The sequence below is a fragment of the Spermophilus citellus genome (assembly GCF_964194105.1).
Source record: "Spermophilus citellus genome assembly, chromosome: 14".
Classification (NCBI taxonomy): Eukaryota; Metazoa; Chordata; class Mammalia; order Rodentia; family Sciuridae; genus Spermophilus; species Spermophilus citellus.
In genome coordinates this window covers 65,186,696-65,207,909 of record NC_138194.1, presented here as the reverse complement: position 1 = coordinate 65,207,909, position 21,214 = coordinate 65,186,696, and the positions used below count along the sequence as shown (strand labels likewise).

Sequence of the window (21,214 nt, the reverse complement as noted above, 5' to 3'; positions counted from 1 at the left end):
AGGAATTCAAGTTCATATGATGAAAATCAGTTACAAGTATACCCCACCATCCTTCCCAAGTTTAGACAGGCACAACTCAGAGGGTGAGTGGGTTCACGACAGACCCTACTTGATCCAGAGGTACTTGGTTCTTGGGTTTTGGATTGCAGTAGTGAGCTCTTGGATGGTTAGGGATGTATTGAAAAAGTGTCTTCAAATCATTTCTTCTAAGTTCTTGGGGTGAGGGCTCAAATAAGAAGGAATTGCTTTTTAATCAACTGCTTCTTTTTCAGAAAATCACAGGAAAGCATATAAGCCAGAAACCCCTTCCAGCTTTTCATCAGAAGTCATTAGGAAAATGGTGGCTAAAACTGCCTTCATTTAAGCAATTTTCTCATCCAAATGTTCTTCCTCAATTATGTTGGCTGATGGCTCTTGACTGGTCACCATAAATGGCTTTTATATTATGGTGGCTGCCTGGCTTGCAAATATTACTTCCTCAATACCATTAAAGTGACCTTCTGGATGTAACATGGGGACCATAGCTTTTTCCATGATTTCCTCTTGTAAGATACAACTCAAAATTTTATGACCTGTTATTTGGCTTGCACAGAATTCCATGACCAATCAACATTTAAAGTAAAAAAAACAAAAAAAAATGGTGTCAAGTCAGCAGTGCTTTTGTGAGCATGCTCCAAGCACCAGGCTGTGGGATGAAACATTCCCCTCAAGTGATCTCCAAGTTGTCCTGATGAATGGGTGATGAGGGTGCCACCATCACTCCCACTGTGCAGATAAAGACACTGGCATGGGAAACTTGCCCGGGGTCATGCACCTCTCAGCTTTCCACCTGAGCTGCCAGGTTCTACCCTGTTAGCAGGCTGAGTGGTAGGAAGTACCTGTTTGCCCCTAGAAACTCCACAAAACAGATCAGCACAGGAAAAGAGAAAGCAGAAGCCAAGGGTTTGGGCCAGAAAGGTTTCAGAGCTGGGAGAGAAAGGAGAGAAGAGAGCTTTGAGCTGGAGTCCTTGGAGGGAAGGGGGCAGTGGAGGGCTTCACATGTCTTTGCTTTAACAATATGAAATCCATAAGTGATATCAGGGAGAATAGGTAGAACCAGTGAAAGGGCACGGATGCCTCTAGAAATGTAATCCAGGGACTGCCCTGACAAGGTAGGTGGGAATTACTAGGGATTTTGCTTATAAAGAATAAGCAAAGGCCTTTGGATATAACAAAACCCAGTCCAGGCTTTATTTCAGTCATCGAATCTGCCTTCCCTAAAGATGTGAAGCATGTCATAACTGCCCACTGCCTTTAAAAGCACTGAAGTTTTTAAAGTGGTAAAATTTTTTATTGCTACTAAATACCACTAATACTAAATAGCAATAATAGTATCATCTTTACCACCAAGACCTTAATAGCACTTAAAAAATGAAGTCCAGGATGAGGCTGGTTGGTCTTCTATATTGTGAACCTTGATACCTAGGCTCAGTATGTCACCCACATTGGATACTTTTATCAAGTCACGTCTGAAGATCCTATGAGTGCAGGGTAAATGCCAGGAGGGGCCACGCACTCTGCAGCATTTGCCTGCCCAGGTAGACCAGTACTCCTAGGGCATCTTGTGAACACTGACTTTATCTCAGAGCCTCTGCCACAAACCTGGCTTCCCTACAGTCTTTCCTCAGTGATCTACTGAAGTTTTCTCTTCCTCCCTCTGACTGTTGTTATGGTTTTGAGATTATTAGGAGGTCTCCGCCTCACGATGAGCTTTCAAAGGGGAGTTTGTGCTTTCTTTCTGACTTCATCAAAGCTTTGTGCAAAAGTGAGGACCTTTGGTTAGGTTGCTCATTTTCTCAGTTGTGCAGGAAAAATGGGAAAGGCTTTTTAGGGCAGTGATGCAGAAACAAATTCTGGTTTTTGTTTTTTTTTTCTGGATTGTGTTTTGTTTTCTTTATCAACCTCTCCATCTAGAATATGTAATTTTCAATCAGATAATAAAGGCAAGCTTCATTTCAAAAGAAACCAAAGTCAAATGGCCTTTGTCATAAGAATAACTAGCATTTAAAAATCCAGATCACAAACTATGCAATAGGATCATTGCTTGACTTACCAGAAACAGTTACAGCTATGAATAATTAAATTCAAGGGACTGCACCTCAGGGAAGTTTTAATTCTTTTAATGAAAATCAGAAGTTGCCTGTCTAACAGTGACACATTTGTATCCTCAGGCCAGAGGCCCCCTGGCAAGCCCTCTTAGTCTGCTTCTTCTCTAGATGATTATTAAAGTTTAAATTCTTTAGAAAAACCTAGCATAGAATGATTTTAAAGCAAGTTTCAAACCTAAGAATTAATAAAAAATGAAAAGGTATTGAAGCAGGAGACAGAATGGTGGAAAGAGGAACTTCTTTTTATTTTTAAATTAGAAGACAGCAAATCTTCTGGATCACTTTGAAACTGTCAAGATGAGGTTAGCATGAGCTCAGCTTAAAGAAGTCAAATGAGGCAGAGAACACCTGGAATGACAAACTCAGGACAATCAGGAAATACTTGTATTTTATGCTCCTCCAGATACCGTTCAGAAGCATTGAATGGTGTTTCTCCTGTAGATGAGAAGAGGCTACTTCTTCGACCTTCTTCCCAAGAGAATTCATTTCTTAATTCAACATATATTTCCTGAGAGAAGCCTGTGAGCCAGGCACTGGGGGTACAGACAAGGTTGGCTGGTTTGGGTCGGCAGGGATGACTGGCCCCAGAGAGCTCTTGGAAGCTGGAAAAGCACACCAGAAGGTCACCAACTGAAAGAAATCTCAGGGCTGACCATGGACTTAAATGGGCTTCTAAGTGTCACTCTAGTGACATGGGGGTAGAGTTAAAATTACACTTGCACTTGAGGGTCATTTCCTATAATGGGATGGAGATAGCATTTGATTTTTAAAGAGCCAAAGGAAGATAAAGGAGAATGGAAGGAAAAAAAAAAGATGGCTGGAGAGAGAGGCCTGAAGCAGGCATTTCTCCTCCCCTCTTCTTTCAGCAATAGGAAGGAACCCTGAAGCCTAATCCTACCATATATTCTGCTGATTGCCTAATGAAATTTTAAGTACCCACTTCTCTTCCACTTAACTCAGGGGTGAATTTTAAGCCAATGGAGGCAATGCTGGTCCTTTGCTATTTTTCAGTCAATAAATATCTATTGAACATGCACTTCTCTGGGCTCTATAAATTCCTGTCCTCAGAACTGACTGGAGAAGAGGCATGTGGCCCAATCCTAGTCCAAGAGATGTATGAACAAGTGTGCTAGTGGACTTCTAGAAAGGTGTCTTCTCTATTAAATAAAAGACACCCAAGAAGAATTGATGTCTTCTTTTGCTGGACAATGCCCACTGCTATATGTCCAGCATAAGAACAAGAGAGCAAAGAGGCCCAGACTAGGACCACCACGTTGCAGATGGCAGAAGGCAAGAGATGAAGACCCTGGGTCTTCACATGCCACTAAGCTGCTCAATTAGCCAGCTCAGGGTCTTCCTATCTCAAACTTCTTGTCATATAAGAAATCGAACATTTTCCTAATTGTTTAAAGAATTGTGAATAGTCTATTACCCAAAGCCAAAAAAAATATCCTGACTGCTATAAAACCCCATGGAGAAAGCCAAGGGCCTTTTTTGTTATTTAGACTCTACAAAGAGAATCACAGGGCTCCCATCCAAGTTGACCAGTTCTACATAGATAGCACACATGAACTCACACAGGTGACCTGAGACTCGTGGTCATAATCAAATTTAGGCCTAGACACAAACATGCAGGGCAGCCTTTACTAGGTCAAGGATAAATGCCTTAGAAGTTGCCAAGACAGACTTATACTGGGCATGCCGTCCACTGCAGACACTTCCCCAGAGCGGCCTTTGAAAGAGAAGGCAAATTTTGGGCTCCATTTCTCTCACTGGTTTTCATCACTTAATTTGAAAACATGTGCTAAGAGTGGGGAGAACAGAAAATAAGGTAACATGCCTGAAGCTAGAAGAGGAAGGTATATTCCAAGCAGAGCAGTGGTCATTCAGCATGATGGCTCCTGGAAAGGCCACAAGAGTGAAAGCTGGCACTCAGGGGACAGTGGAGCAGCTCAGGAGCAACTCTACCCTGTGGCCCTGCCAGCTCCCCTCCACCTCCACTGGCACCTCCCAAAGCTATGTCTGATTAATATTCAATAACATTCTTTTATGTAGAAAATGTCTATTCCTACTAATCTTATATAAAGTGTGAATAAATGGATCTTTAGGAAACAAACTAAACACACATTGTGTGCCTTGATGTCTTCCTTTCCCTGATGCTGTGGTTTGAATGCCACTTGTCCCCTCAAGACTCATGTTGAAATTCCATTGCTACTGTGGCAGTGTTGGGAGGAGGGGCCCTCAAGAGCAGGTGGGGTCATTCATGCCACTTGAGGACTGAGAATGGGTGAGTTTTTGTTCTCACTGGTCTGGATTAGTTACCATGACACAAGAGCTGGTTGTTAGAAAGCCAGGCTGCCCCTCCTATTGTCTCTTCCACTTGTCCCTTCAGGTCCTTCCAACTTTCACCAAGTTATCAAGAAGCATGAGGCCCTCACCAGATGGGGCCACCTAATCTTGGACTTCCAGCCTCAAGAACTGAGAGCCAAAATGAATTTATTTTTGTTATAAATTACTCAGTCTCAGGTATTCCAACATAGCAACATTTAAGGACTAAGACACCTAACTAATGTCCCAGTTTCTACTACATGGAATAATGAGCTGCCATTGTTCTTTTCTCAACGTATCTGAAAGCTTAGTTAGGCTACAGAGGAGTGGTGGAGGGAAAAGGATAGAAAGATAGGAACAGAGTAGAAAAAGGAGGAAGTAGGAAGACCTGGATCAATACGCTAGCTTTTGCTAGTCATGGACCCCACTCCACCCCTTTGGCAGGATCCAAAACACACTGGGTACAGACCCCAATCTGGGGTAAAGGAAAAGCCAGAGACTGACAGAAGGAGACAGAAACACACTACATAGGAAGTCAGAGGTAAAATACCTCACAATGGATCTAATATGAGCTAAGACTAGAGAAGCCCTGAAGAAAAAAACGCTGGGCTAGGCCCCTCATACCAGGCTGACACTGAGCGGCCAGGTTGCTTCCATGGATGAATAACCTGGGTTTCAACTTTCTCATCTGTAACCTGAGCAGGTTGAACTACAAGAGCTCCATGGGTCCTCCTTCCTTTGTATGTATGACAAAGTCACACAGCTGGGTTAATAAGCACAGGACAAACAGCATAAGGCAAGCTGACAGTTTGGTCTTTCCACAATCAACACTAAAGCACACCCCACAATGAGAGACTAAACAGGCTCAGGAAACTTTGAAGATGAGAAGCCTTCATCAGGAAATGGAAGACTAAACAGCAGAAATCACATGAAATATTACTTCAAATATAGATTTAAGGCCCTGAACTTCAGTGCCATTGGTGACATGACAAAAACATCTGTGAATGAAGCCCCGGTACTCAGCTCCTGCTGCAGCTTCATCAAAGGGATGGCTATAAAATTGGGGCTATTGAGATACTTTTATAGTCCTCAAACTTCTAAAATGGCTCTGAATTTAGAAATAGAAAAAAAAAAAAGGAACCCTCAAATCACACAGAAATAACCATTGAGAACTAAGCAACAGATAAACTGGATGAGGAAAGCAAAGATTGGAAAACAGAACTGATACCACTGGACTCATATGAGTTTCCTGAGGATATATGTATGAATGTGCTCTGCTGGGCCCACATGGAAAAGAGAGACAAGACAGGGACACAGAAACAAGAAAAATATAGGAAAAAGGGCACAGAGCAATAACAAAGTGCCACAGACCAACAACAGAGAATAAGCAGCAGGCCTTCATGGGACAGAGGGTGGAAAGGCTGAAGGGTCATCACTACCTGAAGTCAACTGTTCATGCTTCTGAGGCTCCAAAACTTCCTTGGAGGCTCTGGTGCTTAGCCTTATGTCAGAATCTGATCTGAGAGGAGGTCACTATCACCCTGCCTTGAGTTGTATTCTTAGGCCACCCTTTGTAGGAAAAGGCTGGTTCCAGATCTCAGGGAAACCACTTGCAGCTGGCCACATCTGTTACTCTACAACATGGCATCCTTAAGGGAGAGGATGGGCTATGTAATGTCCAAGTTCTCCTTCTAAACCTAAAAGTCTAAGATCTAAGTATGCTGGAGACTCGATGGAAAAGAAAGTTGGTAAATCACCAAAACGCTGTTTGACAGTAGAGAATTTTCTTAGCAAATTCTACAGGAAGGTCGACAAGGTTCACCTTGTCTTCATGTCCCAATGATTGTGCTTTTTCAGAAACATCAATCATCATGGAAAAGTCAAACTATATTTGTCATATTTGAATAAGATGTAGGTTTCTATGTGGTGAAAGGTTTTCATCCAAAGGAAATTTAATTTAAAAGCTTGAGTGGTTGGAAAGTTAAATTCGGCTCCTAAATACCTCGGCCATCTAGAACAAATCATTCTTTAAGAAATTCAGAGTCATGGTTTTACTGGCTCAATTGCTGTTACCAAACAAAAAATTCAATACGTTCTTATAAATACAGTGCTTCATAAGAGAAGCAAAACAATTAAACAAAATTCCACAGCCACCATCTTGGGAGGCCTGAGGCCTCACCATGAAACATTTCAAGATAGCATTTATTAACATTCACGATGAGCTTCCCATGTTACACATCAATCTACTGAACAGCATAGAAGGCTAGAGACAAAATGCATCCAGAAGCATGACATTTAAAACCCAAACTGAACCCTGGAACAAAACCCATAAGAAAGACTGAAGTACTTTTAAAATACAGGAGTGAGCATTTATAAATGGTTACAAGGAACATGGACAAAATATTCTAGGAAGGTCTTTCAGGAATAAGAAAAAAAAAGCAACTATAAGGAACAATTTAGAAGAAAGGTGTGAATCAATTGGAAACATGGCTGAAGAACAAACTTTTTTTTTTTTTTTTTTTTTTTTTTTGGTATTTGGGATTGAACCCTGGGTGCTCTACCACTGAGCCACATCACCAGCCTTATTTTTCACTTTTTATTTTGAGACAGAGTCTCATTAAGTTGCTCAGGCCTTGTTAGTTGCTGAGGCTTGACTTGAATTTGTGATCCTTCTCCCTCAGCCTCCTAAGTTGCTGAGATTACAGGGATGTGCCACTGTACCCGGCAACAAACATTTTTTTAAACAAAGTGTTTCCCTCATTCTCTCTATACTCATGATGAGCAGGAAATAAAATTTACCATTAATAATTATCTTTTTTTCTGGGGCTGAAGTCATGGTTCAATTGTAGAGCAATTGCCTCACACATGTGAAGCACTGGGTTCGACCCTTAGCACCACATAAAAATAAATAAATAAATAAATAAAGGTATCATGTCCTCCTACAACTAAAAAAAATTTTTTTTTAATTATTGTTTTTTCTATGATAAAAATCACACTTCAAATGCATAATCAGCAGAGTTGTGCTTAAGTAATACTCATTACAGCATTGACCCTGTCCTTAGCAAAGAAAGAGTAACTCAATAGGAACTCAGTATTGTATGACTCAGCTGATAATAATAAAAATAATAACAAAAACAATAGCTGACATCTATCAAGGACTTATAATCTGTCAGTCACTGTTCAGTGTGCTATGGTTTAATGTGGTTTGTCTCTCAAGGGTTCATGTGCTGGAAGCCTGGTTCCAGTGTGGCAATGTTAAGAGGTGGTGGAACCTTTAAAAGGTGGGGCACAGTGGGAGGTCACTAAGGCACTGCCCTAAGAATTAATGTAGTTCTCTGGGGTCCTCGAGGTTAGTTCTCTTCAAAGGGTTATTATAAAAGACAAATCGGGCCCCTCCCCAGTCTCTCAAGCTACCTGTCTCACCATATGATCTCTCCCTCTAACAAGTACTCCCACTAGGATGCCATCTGCCATAATGTGAAGTCAAGGGGACCCTGATCAGAGAAAGCACCATGCTGTCTGGACCTTTGACTTCCAAAACTGTGCTACATCAAGTCTATAGCCTCAGATATTTTGTGGTAGCAATGGAAAACAAACTAATACATAGTGTTTAACATGTACTCGTTTAGGCTGGGACTGTGCGTGGCTCAGCGGTAGCGCACTTGCCTGTTATGTGTGAGGCACTGGGTTTGATTCTCAGCACCTCGTATAAATAAATAAAATAAAGATCTATCAACAACTAAGGAAAAAATTTTAAAAAATATATATACTCATTTAGCTCACCCTCACAACAGTCTCTCCCTAGTATCCCCTTTATATAGAAGAGAAACTGAAGCACCCTTAGAGATGAGGGGGTTTCTTTAGGGCCACAGAGCTAGACAGTAGCAAAATGGGCAGTCTGCCTGTGCTCCTAACTACTATACAAAAACCAGATTACTTTTTACTCTGGCATCTAGTCTCATCTTTTAGATGATCCACATCTCAAAAGAACAAAAAAAGCTAGAAGGACCCAATGCACAGGTGAAATATGATAACATATGACATCACTTACCATTGGGGAAAGCTAATACGCTGATGATAAGAAAGAAGAAAACGACAGAGAGAATGCCTCTCCAGATGTTGTCCTCTGGAACAGAGTCATCCCTGAAAATAGAAAAACAACATTTTCAGATGTAAATAGTAAACCTAAAGGAGTATGCCTCCACATGGTGAACACTGCGAGACTACTTTGTTTTGCCCAGCAAAGTCATTGCACACTCATATAACTATTCACTAGTATTCCCTAAAATCACAAATCTCATAATAAAGTCCAATTCTTACAAGAGAATTGGGATCTGGGGTGTAGCTCAGAGGTAGAGTCCATGCATGCACAAAGCCCTGGGGTTCAATCCCCAGCTCAAAAAAAAAAAACAACAACAACAAAAAAAAAAAAAACAAAAGACAACTGGCAACCTTACAAAGCAACACAATTCTACTCAGACAAGCATTTAAACATCACTGTTACTAATAATAATAATAATAATAATAATAATAATAATAATAATAAAATTCCAAAACCTAAAGTTTATTTTGGTTTTTGGCTTTAAGAGTAGCTAAAGATGATCCTCATGATATAGAATGTGGCAAAGACATTTTTCAGGAATCAGAAAGGAGGCAAAAGATCATAAGAAAGCAATGCAATAAAATGATATATCTAGTCTTAAAAATAGATACCCGAGATGCATGAAGAAGGGGAGAAATGCTGGATAATAAGAAAATTTTTAAAAATAACTAAAGGAAAATCAAGAGAAAACAAAACACAAGATTTAAAATCAGATCAGAAGCAGAATTATAAAGAAAGGAGATGAGCATCCCTACTCCCATGCACTGTCATCTCTAACATGTTCCTGTGTTCATTACTCCCATAAGCCCACTGACTGGAATAATCCCATTTGAGTTTTTGTGTGACTTTTCTTTCCTTTGGAAACAAACTTCTGAGGCGCAGGAAATTGTTCACCTGTATTCCAAGAGCCTGGCATATAGTAAGGTATATGGGGACTGATTATTGATTAGAGAGAATATTTATTGTGTAAAACAAAGTAAAATTTCCCAGAGTTTTTAATATTGACAATGGAGAATAATTAAGTTTTGACAGTTTACATTAAAAAAAAAAAAAGAAGAAGAGACCAGTAACATGTTTGGGGCTTAAGAAAAGCCAATGGAAAGAGGGAAAACAGATCTAAGAGAAGATTTTTCTGAATTATTGATAATTACTGAGAAGCTTGAGAGAAGAAGGCATTTCAGTGTTTCAGTTTTTTAAAATGCAGGATGAATAGGCAGAAAATATGATATGGAATAGAAGGAGACATTTTAGAGACAAGAGACTAGTAGCAATAAATTAAAAATGATATGAAACATGGAGCTTATCAAGGGAAGGACTGCAGTGAAAGTGTTTTCAAAAGACAAATATTAAGATTAAGCATTACTGAAGGAAAAGTAGAGATCAAAAACTTAGGAAAAAAATAATTTTGCATACAAAAACAAATCTAGATCAAAATATATGAAGAGGTGAGGAATGAAACCCTAACAAATTATCTCACAAAAGACTAAGTCCTAGGGTATTGGTTTAAAACAGAAAAACAGAAGTGAATTTAGATATGACCTTCTGTCTTTCCAAGCTAAGTTTCTGCACCCAATTAATTAACTTTAGAGTTATGACAGGATTGGACATAGATTCTGAAATAAGAGATCATACAAAAAGAGAGAGAGAGAGAGAGAGAGAGAGAGAGAGAGAGAGAGAGAGAGAGAGGGAGGGAGGGAGGGAGGGATATATCACACAATATTTCTTCATCAACATGCCCCTATGCCCCAATGGCACTAACAAACTAACTAACGCTGACTGTTAACCTCATATATCATATTACAAAACCTAACTACAGAATCAGACTTCATCTTATATAAAAGTGCAGTTTTACTTTATTGGACACCATAACAATTGACCATCTACCCAGAGTTTCTGATCATGGCACTAAAAATGCCAGCCTAATCATTCACAGGGTACCTGGGATACTCCTTTGGCTCGAGCAGGGAAGCTCTATATTCACCAGCAGAAACACTAGCTTTGACTAAAGAATGGCTGCACAGGGAAGGACCACAGTGTCCTCATCTAAACCAACTTCACATTACTGATATCAATAGTGCTGGTGACAATAATAACAGCTAGTGTTTATCAAGTATCTGCTGTGTGCCAGGCATTTTACAGGCAGTTAATCAACATCATCTCTGTCACAACCAATTGCAAGATGGAGTATTATCAAAATGAAACAACAACAGCCCAGAAAGGTTAAGTTACTTGCCCAAGACTACACAGGTTAAGAAGCTGCAGAGTCAGAATTCAAACCAGGTCTGCTAGTCCCAGAAAATGATGATGTTTCCCCTTGGCCAAGCGACCTTGTGAAAAGACACCCGAAATGAGTCTATATCATATCAGAGGCAAAGGGTTGGTAGGAAAGACTTTGATAAGATATACAATATATCTTATTGTAAGTTACAAATAAAAGGAAGGCTAAAATTAACTGCTGTGTGGGAAAAGAAAGGAGAGTGCATAATTCACACTTCACAACAAAATATATTCTGGCTGATTAGAATTAAAGATTAAAAAAGAAAGAAAGAAAAGAAAACCAGAAGGACTTATGAGATCTTAAATAAGCAAACAAACAAATAAAAGGCAACAATCTCAGAGTGGGGGAAACTTTCTGAAGTATGGCATGAAACCCAGAAAGAACCACACAACAAAACAATCATTAACAAATACAAGGAAAGTGATGAATGTGGAAAAAATATGTGCAACTCATAAAGACAAAGGGCTAATTCTTCTAATCTACAAAAAGTAATCCATAGAAAGAATAATGGACATATAAAAACAAACTGAAAAATAAGCAAAGCCCATGAAGTGGTTGTTTACAAGGTGGGAAATCCAATGGCTCTCAGACAAGAGAAAAGATGCTCAACCTCACTCATGAGAAGAGATGGACAAAATAATACTCAGAGATCATTTCTTATCTACCTCATTGACAAAGGGAAACATTTAATGACTGAGATGGTGAGGATATGAAGAAATGGGTAAATATGCACCCTTATAGGTTGCTGGCTGTAGTATAAATTTAAACCTCTTTTATGGAGGGCAATTAGGCAATATATTACATTTATAAACTCATATACCCTATGACTAAGCAATTTCACTTCTGGGAATTTATCCTTCAGATATATGTACAAATTACATATGTATCAGCTTGTTCTCTATGAAACCATATATATTCACAAAAGATGGAAAATAAGCTGAATGCTCACCAAAAGAACATTGATTAAATTAAGGCTTAGTCTCATGGTGGAAAACTGGGCAGACAGAAATTAAGAGTGAAGACCATATTTTGCGAATAATTTCAAAGATATCATGAAATTTTAAAAATACTGCAGAAAAGTGGGTATAACAAGCAACTATTTGTGCATATGAGGGCACATGTATAGGGAATATAAATTACGACCTGCGCTTACAGCTGCATAGACTATCTCTGGAAATCCACCCAAGAAATGGTGACACTGATTTTTCTACAGAGAGGAGAAATAAGAAGAAATAAGGATATAAAACTAATAAAATTGCTATTTTGTAAATCTTGAGCAATTTTAGAAAGAATCAGGTGGTCTAGTTTCAGGTAGAAAAAAGGGTGATGAATCAACTAGCAAGTCTAGAAAGTTGACAGTTTCATATTTATCTAATCAGAAAAAAAAAAGCATCAAAGATGGACAATGAGGCTTTTAGATAAACTGAAAACACACAGTACAGGAAAATCAAACTTCTGCAAAGATTAAGTGGTGAGTTTGCGGAAGAAACTTGAGTCCTATCTGATTAGAGGACCCGCCTTCACACCCTTGTGAGTTTCCTGAGTCCAGAGAGGGTGCATCTGTGGCAGTCAGCACAGCCCTTATAAGTGGTGGGGGGCACAAAATGAAGCCAAATGCATGATGAGGCTGCCCAACACCCCTGCTGGCCTCATGGCAATCTGAGACTTCGTGGCCCTTCTGTAAGGCCTGGTTTGAGACCATCTTCTCTAAACTCCAAATAACCCTGAGATGTAACTGTACACCAAAGTATACAGAAATTTTCCATGGTTAATCATAAAAAGGATCTTGGCCATAAAGGCCATATAGTGACCCTAGAAACCCCACACTTGGGGACAAGAACCAGTATTTATGGATATCCACCATATTCTGTGCCCCACTGAGCATGCTAACTGCTTTGCGTGTGAGTTCACTCAATCTTCAGAGCACCCTAAGGGGAGAAATGATCAGACTCTGCATTTTATGATGAGGTCTGGCTTCAAAGTACAAGTAGGAAGTCTTGGTATGGTGATAAGGAATATATGCAAGGGCAAGAATGCCAGCTGTGTGTCCTTGGGCAGATTACTTAATCTCTCTGTGCCTGTTTCCTCCACAGTTAATAGAGGGCTGGTAATAGTCCTACCTCACAGGGTCATTGTGAGGATTATCACTTAACACAGGTACTTAGAACAGTGCCTCAAACAGAAGAAGTGTCCTTTATTACTAGTTCACAATATCTGAATGTTCTTTGTTTATGTCCACTCATTCCTTCACCTAGTTAGTGTCTATTACTGGGTAGGGACTACATTGGGGGCTGGGATGATCAAACATGACCTTACTCTTAAGAAGATCACAATTTTAAAAAAAGACATTATATTAGGATGGTCTTTCTATAAAGGAAATGTTTTTATAAGAACTGAAACCTAACAGAAACAAACTAAAGCCCTGCTTGGGATGTTGGCATATGCCTGGCCCTTCTCACGTGGGCTTTTTGAGCGGGCAATGTAGTTTACACATCCCAGGGGAGATGATAAATTGTGGCCCCCATCTTGACTGCTCCTGGTCTCAGGATGACCCCTCCCTCACACGCTTTGCTTTACAGCAACAAGAAGGAGACTTTCAGTCCCCAATTGGGGGTACTGTGCCCACTCCCTAATTTCTATTCTGAGTCTGCTGCAGCTACTAATAAGACAGCTCTGCCTGTAGCCTCTGAGCTTCCCAGAGAATTTCCCTTTGAGTTGGGATTTTCTTTACCTGCCCCACAGTTCCAAAGAGAAAGAGAGGGCCAGGAATACCTTTGAAGGATGAGGAAAATGAAGCTTCTGGCTTCACAGCCAATACAGAGGTCAATGCAATTTGGTGCCAGAGGCTGGGGAATGCTAGTTCTAGGTCAAGATTGCTACATTCAACAATAATGATCCAAATTTAAGGCTTCAGAAGACAAAGTCCTCTTCCCTCTCTGCTAAACTTTGAGGGTGCCCTTGACATGTACTGGGACAGCACTGACCACAGATGGTGAAAACATCTGAGATACAGCTTAAAATAAGCCTAAAATTGAAGCTCTGCAGGGCACAGGTCCTCCCTGTTCCAAGGAGATACCTCTCATGCCCAGCACAATGCCTGGCACACAGCGGGCACCCTCAACATAGTGGGTGGCAAGAATGTGCCAGATGATTTGGCAGAATGGGCCAAACAACTCAGAGAATGTGAGAGAGAATCACAGCCAGAGTCTACTGACAGTGATTCCCCTGTTCCCTTGCAGAGGGTTAGCCACAGGGGCCAATAGAGACCACCAGCAAATAGCTACAAGCCCAATCAAATTTTCAAACACCTTGATCCCTGTCAAATACTGCTTCAACTAGTACAGGAAACTACCCAAAGACAGAATGTCCTAAAAGCAGAGGAAATCTCAGGAAAGCCCTGAGTTAAAAAAAAAAAAAGAAAGAAAGAAAAGATGAAATTTTACACTCAGATCCTGTGTGAATTCAGACTCCATGTCAGTATGATGTCTGATGTGTGACTACAGGCAGCAGATATGGATACTTCAAGAAACCAAGGCCAAATCATTCACTTCACATAATCTTGGGACAATCCTCTCCCTGGCCAGGTAGCTGAAAATGTCTAGCTTTCATGACTCCCAAAGCTTCTAGGCTAATTGTCCCTCCCTGTTCCCATCATCTCCTTCATTACCTTTAATATATATACATATATATTTATTTATTTTATTTGTAGTTGGGCACAATATTTTTTTATTTTTTATTTATTTTCATGTGGTGCAGAGGATGAACCCAGGCCCTCACATGTGCTAGGCAAGTACTCTACCACTGAGCCACAATCCCAGCCCTCCTTCATTACCTTTAATGAGAATCCTTGAAAATACTTAAAAGGGTCAAGTCTAGCAGCCCAGTCATTGTTAAGAACCTCTCTCCCTGTAGAAAATGTAATCCTGGGCAACACAGCAGACCCATGTCAACCAGCTCTGTCAACCATCTTCAATCAATTTTAAAGGAGGTTATGATGTTTGTCAAGAATTACTGCTGAGACATCAGCTAAAGAAGAATGGGGCTTTTTCCCCCAAGTTCTTATTGGATAAATGACTTCTTGTGTTCCATTCACTTAGCATTTATTGGGCATCTATCACAGGATGATTAAGATATTGGGCTTCAAGAAATTATCATAGAAACAAACTAACATAGAAACAAATATTACATTAGGAGAGATACAATCATAAAAGGCATTTAGATGTATAATAACATTCTTCTGTGCTTCTTAGAATATCAAGAAAGATATCCGGGAGGGGAACCATCCAAATGGGTTGTAAAGGGTGCCAAGGGCTTGTGGGTGGGCAGGAAGCACCAGGGGGTGCTTTCCAGGGAGAGAGACAGCAGCACTGGGTGCAGGCCAGGGAACTGCCTGGGCCTGTTGGGTATGCTGTGTGTGTGGCTAATAGAAGAGGGAGCTGCAGAAGTAGACCTACCTTGTAAGGAAAGAGCTCAGAATCAGATTGCACTTCCTATAATGTAGTAGGCTCCAGTGAATGATTATAAGCAGGGACAGATAGAATCCCAGTTTTGATTTAACAGATCATGAGGGCAGATGTGGAGGATGGGCTGCAGAGACATGGAGTCAAGGCCTGGGAGCATGCTATTTCAAAGGGCTGGGAGTTTGCCGAGCTAAGACTTGGGAATGGACAGAGGAGAGCGGCTCCACAAGCTGTGAAGGACCAAGTAGTCCTTGATGAAGTAAGCCAGATGGTGAACCCCAGGATGGCAGAGACCTGGGCCACATGTAATGGGAACTACAGAATTGAATTAACTGGAATGCCAGCGTTGAGGAAGCAGATCAGATGGACCGGACTAATCCTGGTTTCTGGATTAGCTGAGATTGAAATACTGTAACTTCCCTATAGAAATCTGGAGCAACAGGGATATCATAAGATAAATTGTGTTATATTTGGTAACAGGATTATAGCTGAAGTGCTTAAATACAATTATTCGAAACAGACCAATTTGAATTAAGGCTGTTTACTAAAGAGGGGTCTAAGAGGCAGCAGCTCCTAGAAATATAATCTCTCTGGGATAAGGCACCATCTAACCCAAATAAATACTGGAGTCACCCAGGTGCCTATTCACTACAGATGGCCCCAAAGAAATATATAATATGGTCCCCTTTAATAAACTTATAATCTTAATGAGGACAAAAAAAAAACAGAAATAAGTTTAAGGAAAAATATTTAAAGATCCTTATTTAAATCCAATTTTTAAAATGTGATTCAAATAGTAACTAGGGAATAAAAATGGTACAGATCAATGTTAACTGGACCTCAAGTGCCACCTACAGAGCACTGTGTGTTCACCTCCAGTTTAATCCCAATACACAGTCACTATAGATGATCAATTAATACTGCTGGTGTCAGGGAACAAGGACATCCAGGACTTCTGTTCTTGAGAGGGAAAGAACATGATGTATATAAGGAAACAGGACCAAGACAACTGAATCAGCATTAACAGGAGACATTTTCAAATAGGTTATTTATATGGTCAAAAGGGAAAGAACAGGGAAGGCTGGCAAGGACCCATGAGAGGACCATACAGAAAGTCAAAACATGGCCCAATGATAAAATGGCCAACTGGAATTCCAAAGCCAATGAAGGAAATTAAGTAAAAACCATTATTAACAAATAACTAAAAACAAATCAAACATCTGTCCATTTCCCTGTCCTTGTCTGTCTCCTTAGTTCCATATCCAGGAGAAAACTAGCATAAACAAATTGCTAATCATTCATCTGCAGAAAGGCCATCTCCTCTAGGCATGGAATGATTTTTGTTGTGCAAGTGCTAAGAGAAGCTGATTCACTCTGCAATGGCAGGTACCCCTTAGAGGTGGGATTCTACTAATATAATTTAGTAGATTTTTATGTTTTCAAATCTAAACACTGGGTTTTAACAACTAAGTCCATCTGGTATTTCCAAGTTTCCCCACCTTGAAAAGTGAATATGAGGGTACTCAATAATTATTATGCTCTGAGCTGATGACAAAGATTTTCCTTGTCTCACTTTTGCTGAACAAACCTATAAACATATACCTAACCATCTACTTTTCAGAAAGACTAATTCTAAAAAGATGGCAAATGGGCTCTTAAGGAAAGGATGAGGGGACATCTGACACTTTTAAATGATGGTGATAGGAACAGGAGATTTAGACACCATGGTGTGAGTTGGTTTAGTTTCTATCTGTATTAATCAGCTTTGCATCACTAAAATATAATTCCTGACATTATGAAGAGGAGGCTTATTTAGCTAGTTTGGGGCATTCAAAGTCTAAACTGACTAGCACAGGTTCTATGGTGAGGGCTACTCCTTCACTGAATCCCTTCATGTCACGGTCAGCCATGGTATGTGTGGTCAGCGGGTATGTGTGGTTAAACCTCAAACCAAAGGTAGAAAGACCACGAAGGGACAAGTGTGCTCCATTTAAAACTCTCTGATGAGATTTCAGGGGGATGCATAAGAGCAGCTCCCAATGACCTAAGAACCTCCCACTGGGCCTCATCTCCTAAAGGTTCCCAATAGCACCACCCTGGGACCAAGCTTCCAGTCACAATGGATCCTTGGGTGACAGTCAAATCACACCCAAAACATAGCACTATCTAACAAAAGAACTACTGACAAATCCAAACTTGTCTCAGACATCTGTGCAGGGCATCTAATCCTTCACAATCGAAATTCACGTGGGGTCTCTGCAGCATTTGACATTACCCAGGTACTGCTTCTCATATTAGTAATGACCACCCCCCAAATAGTCTGTTGTTTTAGAAATTAGTCTTTTCCAAACAAACTTTAAGGAATATTTTTAAATTTCTACTGAAAGAATTGCACTGAACAGTTATCTAACTAAAAATCCTTATAAAATAAGGATAAGGTACTATGATCATTACAAATGATCATGTAATGCATAATTTTCCTTTGTCATTACTTTCAATCTTTCTGAAGATAAACCTATCATTATACTGTCCCACTTAAAAAGTGACACAAATTATAAAAAGATACAATGGGTATTAACTCTATTAATGGAGCTTATGATTTTATATAAGGTGAAACTTCATATTAATCATTCTTCATTATGTGATTTGTTTCTTTATGAAATTAAAATAAGAAATTAAATTGTTATCACTTTTAGAAAAGGCCACAATCTGAAGTTCAGACTATGGGTTTTTAAAAATTATTTCTGACAAATGGTTAAAATCCATATTAATTTTTCATACTTTCACTGCTACAATTTGTCAACTACCTTGGCAGACTAGGCCATAAAAGAGAATTTCCAGAGGAATGTGACTTTCAGTATTGAAAATGTATTTTGAAGGGGTCTACAAAAATATTAAAGATAAAAAGTTGAAACAAACGATTCATTCTTGCTTCTCATCATTTAAAATAGTATAATTACTTCTCTAATTTCCAAATATACTCCCTCAAAATTCCATCATTAAAAACCCACATATAAAATGAAGTTAAATTGAAGGTAATGTGAAACAAGCATGTATATTATCTAATGTCCATTTTTCTAATCCTTTTTCTCAATTACAGAACATTCGATATCCTCATTCAGTAACAAATATAATTTAGAAAACACTGGCATTCAATGAAATCATGTAATAATAATAATAATGTCTCTTAAGTACTTAACATTTGCTATCCACTGAGCTAAACACAGATTACCTAAAAAGGAGAATTTAGTTCTCATGACAACAATCCTGTAAGGTATCAGTACTAGGATCTTCATTTTACACACAGATAAGGAAACTGAGGCTTAACAAAATTAAGTGGTTACATAGCTATTAAATGGTAAAATCAGGTGAAATGATGAAGTATTTGAGGATAATCATAATTAGAGTTAAGAATAATTTCTCTCTAAAGCTAGAAATACAACTGATTAGATACTGTAGAAAGGTCTGGTCAACATAGCATCAGTCTTTACAGTAACAGTAGCAGTACCCTCAGTTATTAAAGAGTAAGTGTTACTTATGCTTTTTACCCTCAGTTATTAAAGAGTAAGTGTTACTTATGCTTTGTACCTTTAGATGATTCATGAAAATAAACACATAGGGAATGAGAGTCAAATGGACTATGGAGGTAAAAAATAAGTGTGATGTGGAAGGATATTAGATATTTTATGAAAATCTGAAAAGTTGCAGTTATTCCCAAAAGAGGCACCCCTGACAATTGGGGGGGGCGGGGATGACAATTTAGTCGGTGGTACAAATTTGTCTCATATGTCACTAGACTTCTAGTAGCCTTTACTCTCCCATTCACTAAATACTGGAAGTTTCCTTAGTACATGTGATCAGCTGATATACCCCTAAACATTTTCCCCCAACCCTGATTAAGAAGCATTGATTGTTGGGGGAAAAAAATCAGGAAAGAACTGATATTAATTGGGCATGGTGAATCAGATACTTTACTCAATGTATTCACACATATTTATTTTTAGTCTTCTTAACCCTATATGAAGGTAAATACAAATTTTATTATTTGTATGAGGTAAATACATATTTTATCCCTATTTTATATATGTAGACCCTGGCACTCAGAACAAAATTTAAAAAAAAGAAAAAGATTGAAAAAAAAAAAAAACAGTCAGTTTTGAAACTAGCAGTCTGGTTCCAAAACACTACTCTGGGTTGAACCTCAGATCTTTAATGGTGTTGCAAGCATGACTTTCCTTTCTTTAAAGAGCTTCACTCAGAAAACAGAAATTGTTTTAAATAGGAACCAGGGTATGTGTGCCATTAGGAACCAGGCACCAATTAGCTCCCTGGTTGGAGCTCAGGGTCACAGGTGCAGTCTAGAATCACATGGTATGGGTGTTCAAGAGTTGGGGTGGGCAGCTCCTGTGAACAGATATTAGAAGGGCTTTTGAGCATGTGAGTGTGTATGTTTTCAGGGGGAGTTGTGTTATGTTGTGTAAGGCTTATGTGATTTGTTTAACACGTACAGCATTTACATTAAGGCACCAGACATTATTATAACTGCATGACAACATGTCATTTAGGCATGTATGTCAGGTGAGGAATGGGCAGGGTGTGCACTGCATGGTGGGGCTGGTGTGTGTGCAGCAATGTGCATAAAAGATGATAGCTGTGCTGTCTAGAGCAGCAATTTGTGTTGTGATATGGATGGTGGTGGGAGGGGGCGGGGGGGGGGACTGAACACTAGAGGATGTGTGTGCAGTGCATATGTAAGGTGCTGCACCCAAAAGTCCATGTGGTGCATTTTTTGGGTATGTGTGCTGGATAGTGCTGAATACTGGAGGAATTACACGGGAAGGTATCTAGGTTGTGTCCCGGGCCTGTGTACGGTGCGTGCAGGAGGTGTGCAGTTGGATGTTTTATGTGTATAGTGGTGTGTGCTGAAAGTGGTGCATTCGAGATGATTCATGCGGTGTGCTGAAAACGGACGGGGGCTGGAGGGGCTGCAGAGGAGGACGCCAGTGTCGTGACGTGTGCGGAGTGATGCTGAATGTGTGTGTGTGGCGGGGTGAACGATTGTGCTAGGTGACCGATTGTGCTAGGTGACCGGCGTGTGTTCTTGGTGTGGCCGGAGGCGCAGTACACGAGAGGTGGTATTTAGAGGTGGGGTGTGGGGAGTAGGCTGGACGTACAGTGGAGACACCGGGCGGGTGGAGAAGCTGTGTAGGCGGTGGGTCTGCGAGTGTATGTGCGTGAAGCAGCCAGCCCGCTTCCTCACCCCGAGCCACACGGGGCCACCCTCCCGGCGACCGCCTCCCTCTCGCCTCTACCCTTCGCCCTCCGGCGCGCCCCGCCGAGGCCAAGCCCGTCCTACCTGGTGAAGGCGAAGTACATGAGGCTGACGATAGTGAAGCTAAGCAGAGTGATGGTGTGCGGCCGATAGAAGAAGTCGATGGTGATGTCCTCCACTTGCTGCTCATTGATCATCCGGAAATGCATTTTATAGTTCACATCATCCTTGCTCAGGGTCCGGCTCCCCACGCAGGACGCCATGGCCCGTCTCCCCGTCCTGCCGCTGTCCCAGCGGCCCCGGCCCGCGAAGGCTGGGACCCCGGCAGTGTTGACCAGCCGCAGCGGACAAGCAGCCGGATGGCGGGGCCGGGTCTGGCGCCCAGCAAAGGCTGGGAGCAGAGGGAAGGACAGGCGCGGGAGGGCGGGGTCGCGGCGCCGCCGATTCGACGTGGGAAGGGGGGTGCCGCCGGCCGGCCGCCAGCTGGCCTTCGGGCCGCAGCATCTCTAAGCACTCTCTGAGCCTTCAGATTGCCACTGCGCGAGGCTCAGGGAAAGTAGTGAGCGAGAGAAGCACAGCTGTGGTCCCCAGCAGGCTCTTTCCCAGGCTCTCAGCGCTCTCTCCCCC

General features: G+C 40.7%; 1 protein-coding gene across 1 annotated transcript in view; it reads right to left on the bottom strand.

The window, feature by feature from the left end:
* Positions 1 to 20,991, bottom strand: part of PTDSS1 (phosphatidylserine synthase 1) — a 59,688-nt gene extending 38,697 nt beyond the window's left edge. Inside the window, exons 1-2 of the mRNA XM_081266714.1 lie at positions 20,672 to 20,991; positions 8,527 to 8,618 (exon numbers count right to left, since the gene is read on the bottom strand). Coding sequence (XP_081122840.1) covers positions 8,527 to 8,618; positions 20,672 to 20,850 — 271 coding nt within the window. The 5' untranslated portion in view covers positions 20,851 to 20,991. The remainder of the gene's footprint in view (positions 1 to 8,526; positions 8,619 to 20,671) is intronic.
* Between the last annotated feature and the right edge of the window lie 223 nt (positions 20,992 to 21,214).